This window comes from Trachypithecus francoisi, unplaced genomic scaffold (genome assembly GCF_009764315.1).
Source record: "Trachypithecus francoisi isolate TF-2019V2 unplaced genomic scaffold, Tfra_2.0 Lachesis_group11, whole genome shotgun sequence".
In the NCBI taxonomy this organism is placed as follows: Eukaryota; Metazoa; Chordata; class Mammalia; order Primates; family Cercopithecidae; genus Trachypithecus; species Trachypithecus francoisi.
In genome coordinates, this window is record NW_022681456.1 from 12,970,018 (window position 1) to 12,987,597 (window position 17,580).

At 44.7% G+C, this 17,580-nt stretch overlaps 1 protein-coding gene across 6 annotated transcripts in view; it reads right to left on the minus strand.

Moving 5' to 3' along the window:
• The window catches only part of BICDL1 (BICD family like cargo adaptor 1), a 114,016-nt gene extending 97,619 nt beyond the window's left edge, over positions 1-16,397 (minus strand). For 4 of the 6 annotated variants that reach the window (XR_004439547.1, XR_004439546.1, XM_033220406.1 and 1 more), the window contains exons 1-2: positions 14,286-16,397; positions 5,175-5,390 (exon numbers count right to left, since the gene is read on the minus strand). Coding sequence is in view for 4 of the 6 variants with exons in the window: in XM_033220406.1 (XP_033076297.1) it covers positions 5,175-5,390; positions 14,286-14,717 (648 nt within the window). In the remaining 2 variants the exon portion in view is untranslated. The remainder of the gene's footprint in view (positions 1-5,174; positions 5,391-14,285) is intronic. The other 2 variants (XM_033220408.1, XM_033220405.1) reach the window with 1 other exon arrangement.
• Between the last annotated feature and the right edge of the window lie 1,183 nt (positions 16,398-17,580).

Here is a 17,580-nt window from a genome sequence, read left to right on the forward strand (position 1 = left end):
AGAGACAGGGTTTCACCATGTTGGCCAGGCTGGTCTCGAACGCCTGACCTCAGGTGATCCGCCCACCTTGGCCTCTCAAAGTGCTAGGATTACAGGCGTGAGCCACCATGCCCTGCCCCCTACCGGCTCTTTCTAAGGTAGAAAAAGCTCCCTGCTTTCTAGTCAGTCTCCATCAAATCACCCTTCATACTACCTAATGCAATCTGCATCTTGTGGATTGTTCAGTTATTTATACATCTTCTCCTACTAGCTTCGTAAAACAGAGGACTTGTGTTCTCCACTGTATTCCCAATGCCTTGACCAATAAATATTTGCTGAATGTTGAATTAAAGAAGATCTAAAAGAATAATAAAGGCTTTCATATTTTACTCTAAGGAATAGAATGCAGGTTAGTCATTAGAGGAGGGTAATGAGAGAGGTGGATTGGGACTTTCTTAAAGAATAAAATTAAGGGTTCTAAGTATCTTCCCATGAACCATGGCAGCTCTCAGTCATATGGCCAAAGGCTTATGTATCTTTGGTATGTAAATATGTTATTAAGTGTATGGAATCCCCAAGAAAATTGACACTACTGTGAACACCTCCCACAGACAGCACTGATTAAGATCCAAAAGTTGCATCTGTTGGTAAGAAAACCCCAACACATTTCTTATGGGTTGAATTATGTTCCCCTTCTCCTATCCATATACTGAAGTTCAAACCCCAGTACCTCAGAATGTGACCTTATTTAGAGACAGGGTCTTTACATAGGTAATCAAATTAAAATGAGGTCATTAGGGTGGGTCTAATGCAATATGGCTGGCGTCCTTATAAGGTTAGGAGAAATGAGTGACTGCTATGGGTACAGGGTTTCTTTTGGGGAGGGTGACATGTTCTCTAATTAGATAATGGTGATGGTGGTACAGCTCTGTAAATAACTAAAAACTATCTAATTATATGCTTTTAAAAGTTTTTTTTTAAGAGACAAGGTCTCACTCTGTCACTCAGGCTGCAGTACAGTGTGGTGTGATCATAGCTCATTGCAGCTTCAAATTCCCAAGCTCAGGCAATCAGCTAGGACTACAGACAGGCACGCACCACTACACATGGAGAATTAAACATTTTTTTTTTGTAGAGACAGGGTCTTACTGTATAGTTCAGGCTAGTCTCAAGCTCCTGGCCTCAAGTGATCCTCCTGCCTCAACCTCCTGAAGTGCTGGGATTATAGACATGAGCCACTGTGCTAAGTCCCAAATTGTACCCTTTGAAAGGGTAAACTCTATGGTATGTGAATTATATCTCAATAAAGCTGTTTTTTTTTTTTTTTTTTTTTGAGACGGAGTCTAGCTCTGTCGCCCAGGCTGGAGTGCAGTGGCACAATCTCGGCTCACTGCAAGCTCTGCCTCCCGGGTTTACGCCATTCTCCTGCCTCAGCCTCCCGAGTAGCTGGGACTACAGGCGCCCGCCACCTCGCCCGGCTAGTTTTTTGTATTTTTTAGTAGAGACGGGGTTTCACCGTGTAGACCAGGATGGTCTCGATCTCCTGACCTCGTGATCCACCCGTCTTGGCCTCCCAAAGTGCTGGGATTACAGGCTTGAGCCACTGCGCCCGGCCAATAAAGCTGTTATTAATAAAGAGAAGAGCAGCCTTGGAGGCCAACGAAGCCAATGAGATGTATGTAAACTCTGGATGAAGGTATCAAAGAAATACTGTACTACATTTTAGACATTATACATTTCATATTTATAAAAACACACTATAAACACTACAAGAAAAGTATAGCCTTCTACTACCTCTGTTGATTACGTTGTCCTAGGAGAATCTTAATTCGCTTCAAAATATTTAACTCCTCTAGTTCCTGGATACTCAGTTAATAAAACGCTATCTAAACTTGCTGCTGATGGAAACCCCAGGGGCTGGTCCTGCTTGAAAAAAGGGAAAAAGCTATAAAACTCAACAAGGGCCCATATTCAAGGCCAGAGAGAATAACAAAAATCTAGATTTAGTAGAAATGTGAATCTCCTACATTCTTTTAGGAGCAGCTTATCAGGATTTTCTAAAAAAACATTAGGCAAAGTGAACAAATTATAAAGACACTGCTTTAGTAAAATAACCAACAACACTGAAACAAATCCTTACCTTCATATGCTGTTTAACATAAACACATTATCTCATTTTTCATTTCAACAGTACTTGTATGAGGCACAAATTTTTTACACCCATTTTAAAGAAAAGGAAACTGAGGCACAAAGTCACCCCGTTAATGAGTACCAGAGTCAGATTCGAAGCTCCATGAGCTTTTGCTATGTCACGCTGAGATCTGCTTTTTCCCTTCATCTCTCTTGGTCACCTGTCTTTCACAGGGCTGAGTCTGCTTTAGCTCATGTTATTTTGTAACATGAACTTAGCCCCGAAGAAATCTTAAATTCCCCTTTAATTTTTGTGGTTTGTGGCATTCATTCTATAAGTCTCCATAAGAAACACTCAAAGTATGTATTAAATGTTTTTGGGCCGGGCGCGGTGGCTCAAGCCTGTAATCCCAGCACTTTGGGAGGCCGAGACGGGCGGATCATGAGGTCAGGAGATCGAGACCATACTGGCTAACACGGTGAAACCCCATCTCTACTAAAAATACAAAAACTAGCCGGGCGAAGTGGCGGGCGCCTGTAGTCCCAGCTACTCGGGAGGCTGAGGCAGGAGAATGGCGTGAACCCGGGAGGCGGAGCTTGCAGTGAGCTGAGATCCGGCCACTGCACTCCAGTCCGGGCGACAGAGCGAGACTCCGCCTCAAAAAAAAAAAAAAAAAAAAAAAAAATGTTTTTGAACAAATAAATCAGTCTAGCCAGGCCTCTCTGGTTGAATCTTTTATGAATAATGAAAGAAAATAGTCAAAAACATAAACATTTTTACAAGGATAGAGATTCCGTTCCCAGTTGCTGAAAAAGGGTTTTAGAACTGAATCAGAAATCCTGTTACTGAGCTGGCTCTGTGAAGTGACTTCCTGAACTGTCCAACTCCTACTTCTCAAACAAGTAAACGGTGACTGGATTCTCCAGATGGGAAACCTGCAGGCAAGATCTTTAGCTCTATCTATTGCCTGAATCCTCACCTCTCACAAACATTCTGGTATTTCCCTGCAACTATTTTCCTAGTTACTAAGCATCATTTTCCTTCTTTCTCCCTCTCCTCTACCTTTCCTTCTTCTCCTCCCTTCCCTACTGGTGGCATTTACTTCCCATATTCTTGTGAGACATGCTTTTTCACTGGCCTCAGAATAACTACAGGAAGCAACTACAACACAAACTAGTGAAATAACTTCATATAGCATCACCCATCAAATTAGTGGAAGATCCAGGAATTTATGAAATGCTGCCCTATTTACACTTTCCCTAAGACCAAAGCACCAAACACTACCCATGCAGACACGGCACTGCTCCCATGAGAACATCAGCGCTGAGGGATGATATCAGAGAAGTTCTTTTTTCTCTGGTAACTGAAGAGTTGGTTGTTTTATTTTCAATATACAAGAAGGGCTGAGGTACAATAGTAAATCCAAGTCTTAATTTTCTAAAATAGGTGGATTTATAGACCAGGGTATTCATAACATTCCTGCATTTGTTTAAAAGGTATGTTCTATATTTAAATTAGATTTCCATCTATTTTGCCTCAACCTCCTTCCTTGAAATTATTTTACAGCCTTGACTTTGGTTAATACTTTCACGACACCACCTTAGAAAGGTACAAATAAAGAATGTTTACTAAATGTGGAAATAAAACAAATCTTCAATACAGATACACATTTCTTTTCATATTTAAACAATACAAAAAATGTACATTCACAAATGCAACATCAATAAAACTCAATTGCTCTAGAAATTTTCCCTAAGCTTAAAAAGTTTAAAGACAGTACCTTTGTATCTTTGTTCTCATTGGAACACTTTTACACTGTTGGTGGGATTGTAAACTAGTTCAACCATTATGGAAAACAGTATGGCGATTCCTCAAGGATCTAGAACTAGATGTACCATATGACCCAGCCATCCCACTACTGGGTATATACCCAAAGGATTATAAATCATGCTGCTATAAAGACACATGCACACGTATGTTTATTGCGGCACTATTCACAATAGCAAAGACTTGGAATCAACCCAAATGTCCATCTGTGACAGACTGGATTAAGAAAATGTGGCACATATACACCATGGAATACTATGCAGCCATCAAAAAGGATGAGTTTGCGTCCTTTGTAGGGACATGGATGCAGCTGGAAACCATCATTCTTAGCAAACTATCACAAGAAGAGAAAACCAAACACCGCGTATTCTCACTCATAGGTGGGAACTGAACAATGAGATCACTTGGACTCGGGAAGGGGAACATCACACACTGGGGCCTATCAGGGGGAGGGGGGAGGAGGGAGGGATTGCATTGGGGAGTTATACATGATATAAACGTTATGCACATGTACCCTAGAACTTAAAGTATAATAAAAAATAAAAAATAAAAAATAAAAATAAATAAATAAATAAATAAAGACAGTACCTTTTAATATTTTAACTAAACATAATTTTGCCAGTGATAGACTTTCTGTAGGTAAAGTAATCATGAACTTTCAGAGCTATAAAAATGTCAGAAGTCATTAAGCACAACCCCTTCATTTTAAAAATGAGAAAACTCCTAAGTTAAGTGATTGTTGAAGTGTGTTAACCACAAGCATGCATCTTGGCTCCTGACCCCTAGTTCAGTAATACCAAAGTTCTTGTAGATAGAAATACTGAACTTTGTTAAAAACAAAGGCATGCAAAATTAGAATTGGTCTTATCATCTATATGACTGACATTACACAGAAGCTCTATTTCAACTTTTTGTTTTTTTCGAGACAGGCTCTCACTCTGTCGCCCAGGCTGGAGGGCAGTGGCATGACTGACCACAGCTCACTGCAGCCTTGACCTCCTGGGCTCAAGCGATCCCCCCACCTCAGCTTCCCAAGTAGCTGGGACCACAGGCAGGTGCCACCATTTTTTTAAAAAACTTTTGTAGAGATGAGGTTTCCTTATGTTGCCCAAATTGGTCTAAAGTGTTTCTCCCGCCTCGGCCTCCCAAAGTGCTGGGGTCACGGGCATGAGCCTTCATGCCCGGCCTATTTCAACTTTTAGTATTTTACATCTTAAATTCTTAATTTGTGACTCACCCTGCTGAGCTGATCCAATAGCCTTTGGTTTTGTTCCGACAGTTCCTGGACAGCCCGTGTTTTTTCTCGATCTGCTTCCCGCAGATGAACCTGCTGCCTCTCCAACTCATCCTGCAGCTGCTTCACATCGCTCTCCAGCTCTGACACTCGGCCTTCCCACTCCCCTTCTCGGTTCTCAAATCGTCTTCTCAATTCATGTTTCTCTTGTTCTAAGTGCTGGGTGAAAAGTAAAGAGGATTTAAACACTGATAAAAATTCCACAGCCTTTGATTTTTCCTCTCCACGCTCTCCTAACTTCTTTTTCCGAGTTAGTCGACACAATAAAACACCCTACCACGTAGGACAAGTTGCCCAATTCACAGCTACAAAAATATTCCTTCTTCCACATCAGGGAAGAAGCTGGCTTCACAAAGAGAACGCCATTCTTACTGAAAATACTTAGAGTTAATATGTTTATTCTTATCCTCAGGCATGAGGTTCTAGACTAGGGAGTTTACTTGAAATTTGCCAGTCATCTAATCAATTGGTGAACTATACATTTAAACAACTAAAAATGAGTCCCATAACTAAAATCCTTTTTGATTTTTTTGAGGTGGAGTCTTGCTCTGTCCTCCAGGCTGGAGTGCAATGGTGAGATCTTGGCTCGCTGCAACCTCTGCCTCTCAGGTTCAAGCAATTCTCCTGCCTCAGCCTCTTAAGCAGATGGAATTACAGGAACGCACCATGACACCAGGCTACTTTTTGTATTTTTAGTAGAAATGGGGTTTTACAATGTTGCTCAGGTTGGTCTCCATTTCTTGACCTCGTGATCCCCCCGGCCCGGTCTCCCAAAGTGCTGGGATTACAGGTGTGGGCCACCGCGCCCCGCACCTTCCCTACTTTTTATAAGGAGGCTTTCTATTATCCATGGAGTCACCTATTATCCATGACATAATACCAGGCTCTTACTATCACAGAATTTTTCAGAGATGAAAAGAACTCCAGGTATCTTTTCAATTAACCATCTCTTCTTACAAATGAAGCAACAGAAGAGGTTAAGTGACAATCTCAAGGTTAGTACTAGTAAATGGCAAAGCGGGGATTGTCTGTCAGTTGACTCTGGTTCTCCAAGTCACAGCTCAATAAATATGTGCTGCTATATAGAGTAATGTAATTCAAAATCATTAGGGCAAGTTCAGGTTCAGGGCTACCTTAAATCATGGCCCATTAAGCCTTGCATATTTATTTCTGGTACATTCATTCATTCTTGAGCACCTACTATGGGCCAAGCACTGTCTTAGGGACATTTTTTTTTTTTTTTTTTTTTTTTGAGACGGAGTCTCGCTCTGTAGCCCAGGCTGGAGTGCAGTGGTGCGATCTCCGTTCACTGCAAACTCCGCCGCCTCCCAGGTTCACGCCATTCTCCTGCCTCAACCTCCCTAGAAGCTGGGATTACAGACGCCCACCACCACGCCCGGCTAAATTTTTTGTATTTTTAGTAGAGATGGGGTTTCCCCGTATTCGCCAGGATGGTCTCGATCTCCTGACCTCGTGATCTGCCCGCCTCGGCCTCCCAAAGTGCTGGGATTACAGGCGTGAGCCACCACGCCCGGCCCCTAGGGACATTCTAATAAGCAAAACAGACATGGTCCTTGCCTGTATACAGTTTTCATTCTAGTGGGAGACACTGATAAAACAAATTGCATATGAAAGATGGTATGCAGGAAAAGTACATATGGTCTAATGTAGCAGCTCAATAAAACAAGATTCCTTTGGATTGAGGGAAATAAAAACGTCTTTTTGTGGCCAGGCGCAGTGGCTCACGCCTGTAGTCCCAGCACTTTGGGAGGCTGAGGCGGGTGGATCATGAGGTCACGGGATCGAGACCATCCTCGCTAACACGGTGAAACCTCATCTCCACTAAAAATACAAAAACCGAAATTAGCCAGGCTTGGTGGCAGGCACCTGTAGTTCCAGCAACTCAGGAGGCTGAGGCGGGAGAATGGCATGAACCTGGGAAGCAGAGCTTGCAGTGAGCCGAGATTGCACCACTGCACTCTAGCCTGGGCAACAGATCGAGACTCTATCTCAAAAAAAACAAACAAAAAAAAAACTTTTTGTTTCTGAGATAAATATGCATGCCTCTGAAAAGAGTATGTTCTCCTACTTAAAAAGCACAGTACATACAACAGCCAAATCTATACTTCAAAGACTCTAGGAAATCTAAGTGAAAGTAATGGTCCTGAACTTCTGGTGCTCTCAGTAACATTCTCGTGTAACTATTCAAAATATACCCTGGACCCCAATTCCTGAGATTGTGACTCAATAAATAATAAACTGAAGTCTAAGGCATCTATGCATGTGTGTGTGTGTATATCTGTATATGTATATATACTGAGTTCTACAGGAAATTCTGACACACTGAAGGTTGACATCAAGCACTGAGATTGTTTGAATGAGCTAAAATGCACATATGAATCTTCTCTTTCAGACTACTCAGTCATCTCCTTATCTTGAGAGGCTATACTCTCACTCTACTGAAGTTCTCACCATTCAAAATATCTTTCAGAATGCTTCTTTTGGAAAGCCGTAAGGGACAGCTTACAGTCATGGAAGAAAATAAATTCCATTACTTCACATCTGGGGTGTGTCTAAAAAATGATATTAGCCTCCTTCATCCTGCCATTTTATTCTCCTTACTTTGTTGAGTAACTTTTGAATCATTCTGAAAGTCATTAACCCCAAAAAGATGAAAATTTACCATGACTGAGAGCAGTCAAAAGACTGTGCCAAAAGATAAAAACAGCAATCGAAAAGTAACATTCTGAGCACACTGGCAAAGGCAGTTTTCACCGAAAACTCCCAAGTTGACAACTTTAAGGGGACAACTCATTTGGAAATAGCCACTCGAATGTACCTGTTGAAAAAGACACATTATATTTTATACAGTCTGTTTGGAGCAATGTGGGAAAAGAAATGACAAGGGAGGGCCTTCTCATCAGTATGAGAATTTTTTGCTCTATGCATCCCTTGTAGTGCTTAACTTCCAAAAATGAGAATGTTTTAGTCACTGTAGAAACTTCAGCAAGATGGAATGCAGGAATAAATGCTAATTGCAATCCTAAAATTGTGATACTTGGTTTTATTCAATTTTTTCAAAATGAAAAAGATTGAGCAGAAGGCAATGGCAAGAACTCAGTAATCACAGTGTTACTGAGAGGCCAGATAAATTAGGCTTGTGTTCTAAAAGAACAGAGTGATTTAAAAATATTCAGCAAACAGCTGTTAGTGAAGAGCCCAACCAAGCAACTAAAACAATCCAATCCACTTGGGGGCAGGGCTGAGGACAGGTGGTGCTGATCAGTCTATTCAGTCCTTGTATTTCTTTGGACATGAGACAAACTTCCTATTTCGTGTTTCCCAATCCTGTGAAAATTCCAGGCTTTCCTATTAACAAACATACAGAATTTACCACTTTGTACAGAATTTAGCATCTGCCCCGAGAAAAGTTTCTCCTAGAATTGTATTTTCAATTAAGTGCTAAATTAACCAGAAAACTCTAGGGAGACTGTCAGGAAGTGTGAAGGTCAAGTTCTGCTTATGCTCTCCTTCATTTCTCAGGGTTATATAGTATTTTAGAAAGTTAATATCAAAATTGTCAAGGTTATCAAAAATAAGGTTAAGAAACTGCCAGTTGGCCGGGCGCGGTGGCTCAAGCCTGTAATCCCAGCACTTTGGGAGGCCGAGACGGGCGGATCACGAGGTCAGGAGATCGAGACCATCCTGGCTAACACGGTGAAACCCCGTCTCTACTAAAAATATACAAAAAATTAGCCGGGCGAGATGGCGGGCGCCTGTAGTCCCAGCTACTCGGGAGGCTGAGGCGAGAGAATGGTGTAAAAAACCCGGGAGGCGGAGCTTGCAGTGAGCTGAGATCCGGCCACTGCACTCCAGCCTGAGCGACAGAGCGAGACTCCGTCTCAAAAAAAAAAAAAAAAAAAAAAAAAAGAAACTGCCAGTTATAGCTAAGAGGAGCCTAAAGTGACACAAAAACTAAATGTAATATGGTATCCTGGAACAGAAAAAGGTATCAGATAAATGCTAAGATAATCTGAATAAATTGAAGACTTTAGTTAGTAATCACATGAGTACTGGTTCAATAATTATGGCAAATGTACCATACTATTGTAAGATGTTAATAAGAGGAAACTAGGTGCAGGGTATATGCAAACTCTCTGTACTATCTCTCCAGCTCTTCTGGAAACCTAAAACCATTTTAAAAAATAGTCTATGGCGGGCCGGGCGCGGTGGCTCAAGCCTGTAATCCCAGCACTTTGGGAGGCCGAGACGGGCGGATCACGAGGTCAGGAGATCGAGACCATCCTGGCTAACACGGTGAAACCCCATCTCTACTAAAAATACAAAAACTAGCCGGGCGAAGTGGCGGGCGCCTGTAGTCCCAGCTACTCGGGAGGCTGAGGCAGGAGAATGGCGTGAACCCGGGAGGCGGAGCTTGCAGTGAGCTGAGATCCGGCCACTGCACTCCAGTCCGGGCGACAGAGCGAGACTCCGCCTCAAAAAAATAAATAAAATTAAATTAAATTAAATTAAAAAATAAATAAATAAATAAAAAATAGTCTATGGCTGGGCGCAGTGACTCATGCCTGTAATCCCAGCACTTTGGGAGGCCCAGGTGGGCGGATCATGAGCTCAGGAGTTTAAGACCAGTCTGACCAATATGGTGAAACCCTGTCTCTACCAAAAATACAACAATTAGCCAGGCATGGTGCACACCTATAGTCCGGGCTACTCGGGAGGCTGAGGCAGGAGAATCGCTTGAACCCGGGAGGCAGAGGTTGCAGTGAGCCAAGATGGTGCCACTGCCCTCCAGCCTGGGTAACAGAGTGAGACTCTGTCTCAAAAAAAAAAAAAAAGTCTATTTAAAACTAAAATAATCCCACCACCCAAAATTAAGATCATTAGCCTACATAAAACAGGTCTTTACAGAAATGGCTTTCTGCAAAAAAAAAAAAAAAAAAAGTGACAATATGCTCAGAAGTCCAGTGCATGGTTCTGAAAAGTTCTGTTCTTTAAAGGTCCAAGTACTGAATGCAAATCAGAACCCCTGGGTTTTCTTCCCTAAAACTAGTGACTCCCATTATGTATTCATTTTCATCTTTTGTTTTTCCTTTAAAAAAAATAGTACTGGACTAATAAGAATTGGCCTGGCTTAGGGAAGGAGGAGGAAAATATAACTGAGGGAAGAGGACAATCTCTGCAGTAAAGGGATAATCCACTCAGCCATGATGGAAAAAAGGAAGATCCTGTACATTAACAACAAATATTTAATTCCTGAAGAAAAAAAGTATATAAATACAAGTTACTGTCTTACTTCATATTTTGGGGAAAAAGCTAAGGACATGACTGGATATATAAGTTTTAAAAGCAAAAGGGCTAATTATAGATGAAAAGAAAAGAAATTTTAAAAAATGCCTTCAGAACGTTAAGCATCTGAGCTGGGTGCAGTGGCTCCCGCCTGTAATCCCAGCACTTTGGGAGGCTGAGGTGGGAGGATCACTTGAGGTCGGAGGATCACCTGAGGTCAGGATTTCAAGAGCAGCCTGGCAAACATGGTGAAACCCCATCTCTAAAAAATACAAAAATTAGCCATGCCTGATGGTGGGTGGGTGTAATCCCAGCTACTTGGGAGCCTGAGGCGGGAGAATCGCTTGAATCCGGGAGGCAGAGGTTGCAGTGAGCTGAGATCATGCTATTGCACTCCAGCCTGGACAACAGAGCAAGACTCTGTCTCAAAGGAAAAAAAAAAAGAACTTTAAGCATCTGATTCAGTGAATGAGTAATAAAATACAGTCAACTCAAGAGTGGAAAAAAGTGCCCAAACCTTACAGTTTTTCCAATTAACCTGAATTTTCATTTAAACCCCAAGAGGCATATAACTAAAAAACTTCTATGTTAACCTTTAAACCACTGAAGACTTTAAATATTAATAGTATGGCTTTAATGACACAAAAGTGTAACATCAAGTACTTTAACATTTGAAATGAAAAAAAACAAAATCTTGGGCTTAGCACACAGAACCAGAGAGGTATTTAATCTTAACTAATGAATAGGTAGAAAAGATCTTGAAAATGCCTTGTTTGTCCCGAAATTAGAAATGTGCTGGCCGGGCAGGGTGGCTCACGCCTGTAATCCCAGCACTCTGGGAAGCCGAGGCAGGCAGATCACGAGGTCAGGAGATCGAGACCATCTTGGCTAACACAGTGAAACCCCGTCTCTACTAAAAATACAAAAAAAAAAAAAATTGCCAGGCGTGGTAGTGGGCGCCTGTAGTCCCAGCCGCATGGGAGGCTGAAGCAGGAGAATGGCATGAACCTGGGAGGCGTAGCTTGCAGTGAGCCAAGATCGCGCCATTGCATTCCAGTCTGGGCATCAAAGCAAGACTCCATCTCAAAAAAAAAAAGAGAAAGGTGCCGATTTTGTAGTAGTGGAGAAGATGGGACTAAAATAAAACCAGTCTCATTTTCAATAGTGAAGGTGGCATTCTCTCAGTCCACTCACATGTTTCTCTTTCAAACCACCCTGTAAGAAAAAGTGTTTTGAGTCCAAATGTCTGACAGTTCGTGGAATATCATAAATGTTTTTTTTCTGGTCAAGTTCTCTCATGAATAAATGTGTCTTAAAGTATTGGTTTTATACTCCCAAGTGTTTAATTTAATTGAAAATACACGCCAGGCTCAATGGTTCAATCCTGTAATCCCACCATTTTGGAAGGCCAGGGTAAGAGGACTGCTTGAGCCCTCTAGTTTGAGACCAGATTGGGCAACATAGTGAGGCCCCATCTCTAGGAAACATTTTTACAAAATTAGCCTGTAGTATGCGCCTGTAGTCCCAGCTACTTAGAAGGCTGAGTGGGAGGGTCACTTGAGGGTGCAGTAAGCCATGATCAGCCTGGGGGATACAGTGAGATCTTGTCTAAAAAAAAAAAAAAAAGAGAAAGAAAAAGGTACAAAGTACAGTAGTTTGCACTAAATGTTAGAAAGTACTTTGTCTAAACAGACATTCTAAAACTTAGGTTGTTCAAAAAATGTACTGTGGGGAAAACTAAACTGGAGGTGTCAAATAAAACAGTACTCTGTAAACCAGGTCTGTCACTCACATTAATACTAGAAGAATTAACAAGCAACTAAAGGTACTCTCTTAGTATCTTTAATGTACATTTTTAAAACTTAAAAATTTTTTGTAATTGTCAAACATACCTAGAAGAAATAATATAACTGACTCCCCCATCACTAAGTTTTAACAATGATCAATATTTAGCCTTTAAGTATATGTTAAGTATATGTTAGTGACATTCACATTGTTGTGTGACTATCTCCAGAACTTAAAATTGAACTTTTAAAACTAGAGTTCATATGCTGACCTGCAGAGGAATGAAGATTTTAAAAAATAGTTTGAGTTTTAAACCACTGTTGTCCATTAAGTAAATAATAAAATGTCAAAGACAATTTATTCTTTTACAATACAATTTTTTTTGTTACAATTCTGAAATCTTTGCCCTTTGTTGAAGAAAGGTATAAAGGCTCCACATGGAACCCAGGATGTATGTAATTGTACACTCAGGATTACTATGAAATCTGGCACTAATCAAACTGATATGGTATTCCTTTCAAGTTAGCTGTCCCTTCAATCAAGTCCTTCACAGAAGAAATTTCAAATCGCAAGTATAAATCTCTGTAGTTGTGCTTCTTTACAAAGTCATATAATTGAATCTCTTTATAAAAAAAAAAAAAGAAGGCTTTTTATTTCTAGACCTCTACTTCAAGTGAAAATTAAACAATTCAATTCATTAGGCTGCTTTTTGGCAGTCTAAATATAGGTTTCACAAACGACTTTTCAGAGAGGTATCTCAGGAGTTCATCGACTGGCAGACCTAGTTAACAGGCCAACCAAACTACAGGGCACTCACAGGTTTCCTTTTTATATCCTGGATTTACTTTTATGTCTCTGGACTACAGGCATACTTAAATCTTATTATAGAATATTTCTGAATGTACATTCTGACTGTTCAACCAGTAGCAGTGATATGGAACCTGATTAGGGTCAATTTCAAACCTCATTCAGGTCTGTAGTATTCTCTTGCTGTAATAAGAATGAAAAGAGCTGGTTGCAACTAAACTAGGTAACAATAATAGTAAATGCACAGGCAGAAAAGGTAAGTCACAGGTGACTCCCTCTCCCCACCGCCTGCCCCTTTTTTGGCAATCTAATTTTTAGAAATGCTGGCATTCTGTACTGCATTCAAGGCCCTTTTCTAGTTAAGGGCAAGAAAACAAACAACTCTGAAAGACTGGCCCAGGGAATTGGCAGAAATATTACAGATACCTTAAGAGGTATTTTATAACAGAAGTTAAAGTAATATGGTTCTCATAGGTTGCATTTAGTCATTCAACTGCAAGCCTGAGACCCAGAACACAGAAAAGTACTGTTCAAATACACATAAATACTGAGGCCCAAATTAAATCCACTACCAGCGGTCACATGTTGAGCCCTGGCTCGCCTGATTTCTGCAATGGAACCACAATTCCTAATCCCTGAGCATCTGAAGGCTATATAAAGCTCCTTTAGGGGCACTTGTTTCCCACAACTCTGAGCTGCCAGGAAGTTAAGACAAGGGCATCTAGAGGCCTTAACGCCCAAACTGGAAAGCTTTAGGCTAACACCCTGATTAGAGATTAACTACTCTGAAAACCTGGAGCATATTTTAAATGCTTCCCGACTTTCTCATTTCTCTGTATGCAGACACCACCTCAGTGCTGTATAAATTAGTCATACTGTAAGCTCTATTTTAGATGCTGGATACAGTACGTATATAGAACGGCCCACAGCGGCTGGAGCCATGCATGGACCCATTTGCTGTGAGCAGGGTGGGGAAGTCAAGTGGGTTCAATGAAATCTGATAATCCTCCATCCTCCCTCCCCCATTCATTCCAGATTTTCTGCGAGGTAGGATGAGCAACGAAGTGGGGGTGAGTGGCTCCCAAAACTGCCCAGGGCCGGGCGCGTGCCTGGGCGTCCCCTGCTCCCCACCCATCCCGGGCGGGAGGTCCTCACCTCAAGCTTGTCTGTCAGCTCCTTATGCATCTGCTCGTACTGCCGGCTCATGTCCTGGTTCCTCTCGAGCAGCGCCTTGCCCAGCCGGGCCGCCAACACCAGATCCTTCTCCTTCTGCCGGATCACCGACAGCAGCTCGGGGTCCTGGGAGGGCGGCGGCTGCGGTCCGGCCCCTTCGGCCAGAGACCCAGGCTCGGCCTGAGGGTGTTCCCCGGGGTCGGACGGCCGCTCCTCGGCCGCCAGCAGCGCCAGCTCCTCCTCTAACGCCAGTTCTAGCTCCCCGGAGCCCCCGGGGAAGGAGATGAGGGCGGCGGCGGCAGCGGGACTCTGGACTGCGTCCCGGGCCGCGGCAGGCAGCTCCATGCAGCAGGCGCTGTCCGGCTCGGCGGGTGCTGAAGGGCGGCCGGCCAAGCCCAGGCAGAAGGCGGACATGGCCCGCGCGCGCGGAGCCCGCAGCGGTGCGGCCCGGCCGGCGCGCGCCAGGCTGCAGGGGGGAGGGGCCCCGCCGCGCCGCCCCGCGCCCCGCGCCTCGCCTCGCGCCGCGGCACGCGCCCCCGGGTCCCCGCGAGCCCTGGGCGCGGCGCGCGCCGGCCCAACCCTCCCCCGCGCCGGCGGCACGCGCCCCCTCCCCCGCCCCCGGGCTCAGCTGCTCACGCGCGCGCGGGAGGAGGGGATGGGGATGGGGGTGGAGGTGGAGGAGGTGATGGGAACGGGAAGGCTGGGGAAGGGAAGACTCAGGAACGGAGGCTGAGGGGCGGCGAAGCGGGGCGGGGAAGGAAGCGAGGAGGAACGCCGCCGCCGGGTTCTCAGCCGCCCTGTTGCCGCTGCCGCTGCTGCCGCCGCCGGCCGGGCAGCGCCTCACGGGGCTGGCTGCGCTCCGCAGTCGCCGCGACGCTCGCTGCTACTGCTGCTGCTGTTGCCGGCGGCCGCTCTCTGCAGCCGCGCTCCATGACCCTCGGCTCGGCGGCAGCCCCAGCAGCAGCGGCGGCGACGGCGGCTGCTGCTGCAGGGGCCGAGGCGGCGGCTCCACATCGCGCGCCGTGCAACCCGGCGAGCTCCTTCCTGCCTTCCCCGGCTCCTCCCGGCTCACCGGGCCGGCAGCGCCCCGCCCCAGGGCTTCCGGCCGCGTCCCCTCGCCCCGCCCCTTGCCGCCGCCTGACGCGCTAGGGCACCTGTTCGCCCCGCCCGCGCGGGATTCGCCGGCTCGCGGGTCTCCTCAGCGACGCCCAGGTGACGCCGGCGGCCTTAACCCCTGCGCTGCCTTACGCCCTACGGGCGGTTGCGCGCGCCGCCTGCGGGGCGGCTGGCGCATCTCTAACGGTCCTGGCCGCCTCACCGGCGCGGGCACGCCCCCAGCCTGGTACCCACTTCGGGGCGCGGTTCCGCCCTCAGCCTTGCTCACAACACGGGTGTGGCCACGCCCCCAGCTCTCGTACCTCGGGGTGTGGCCTCGCGCCCGGCCTCGCTCCCACCTCAGAAGGAGCGCGGCCCCGCCCACCGCCTGCTGCTCACCTCCGGGCGTGGCCCCGTCTCCAGCTACTTGGAAGACGGCGCGCCTCGGAGTCCTGTCGCCGCCTGTCTGGTGGTCTCTGGGTCAAAGGGGACTGAGGACATTCCTCCAAGACTGGTGGCCCGGCCGCGAGAAAGACATGCCGTCACGAAATTTAGGTCTGGGCCCCCAGGAGAACTAAGCAGTCAGGAGAGGGAGCCCTAGAGAGCAGTAGGAGGAGGGAGGACTTCGGAAACCCGGCATCTTCATGCTGATGACTCAGGGATATGAAGGACCAGATGCTTCGCAGATCAGCAGCCGGGAGAGAAAGGGTTTCTGCGGAGAAATAACGGAAAAAAACTGCTCACAGATGGGAATATGAAGCAAAGAATCTCCCTAATAATAACTGCCGTTTATTCGGCACTCATTGTGTGCCATGTCCTGTGTTAAGTGTTTGATAGTCATTATTTTAGATAATCCTCATAAGAACCTTATAAAATCAGTACTGCCGCTTGTCATTTTAACAGAGAAGGAAATTAAAACCTGAGAGATGGCATCGTCTGCCCAGGTCATTACAATTGGTAGAGTCAGGATTGAGATCTAGCCAGGCCGACTTCAGGGATCACGTGAATCATTATTCTTTATTTTCTTCACATAGAAGCAGTCTTGAGGAAGCTAAATGGTCTTTTGTGACCAAGATGGATTGGGTGGATGTGGAAGGAACGCTTTCTCAATGCTTAAAGGAAGGTTTGGAGAGCCTATTGGGTGACTTCCACTCATTCCTTGGCGTTGACCTCGTTGGTGGTGCTTCGTGTCGCCTATTTCCAGAAACAATCCCATCTAAAGCTAGAATTCGTCCCTATTGCTTCCTTTTCCTGTTGGACAGACAACCCATTTTTTACTTGGATCATGCCTTTCTTCTTTTCATCCCGGTGAGATGGAAATTTCAGGCCATCAAAAGGCTGAAATGGGTCAAATAGTTTCTCACGGTTTTTATTGCTTATTAAATTCAGAGCCTAAACAATATTCAAGTTTTAACATCATTACCCTTAGACAGAAGGCCAGAATCTGAAAAGCTCCTGGGCCTCAGGGCTGGCATTGTTCACTTGTTGACTGGGAAGGAGACAGACAGTTGAGGGGTTCCCACATCAATCTTAGAGCTAAATTTCTGCAGTTGACCATGGTACCATTCCAGCAAGGAAATGTTCTAACACTTTTTATTATGACCTCCCACCTTGAGCTGGAATTGTGGGCCGGAGGTGAGATCCAATTGCCATTCCCTTTTGTCTTATTTGAATCACAGAAGGACAAATTTCTCCCTCATCTGTCTGGAGACACATCAGGAACAAACAGGGCCAGGCTCTGTGACTCATGCCTGTAATCTCAGCACTTTGGGAGGCTGAGGCCGGAGGATTGCTTGAGCCCAGCAGTTCAAGACCAGCTTGGGCAATGTAGAAAGTAAAAAGTTTCCTCCTCAAAGTTCCCCTTCTTGTTAAAGAATAAATAATAAGTGTTTGAAATAACAGTTTCTTTTAAAGACTAACTTCCTTCAAGCCACCTTACTTCATGCTAATAACTCTTTGTTTAGCCCTTTCCTATGTAGCTGTTAGATCTAAGGGAATGAGTACATTCTATGTCCGTGTACTTTAACCAAGATGTATGTGCTGGACGTGCTCACAGGCATGTCCCAGCTTGCAGCTTATGCCCCTTCCTTATTTGGGAATGTTACTACTTTTCTAAGCCTTTTCATAAATAATTTTCTCTTTTCCTTTGTTCTCCATTGCTTTTACCTATTTAGAAAAGTTT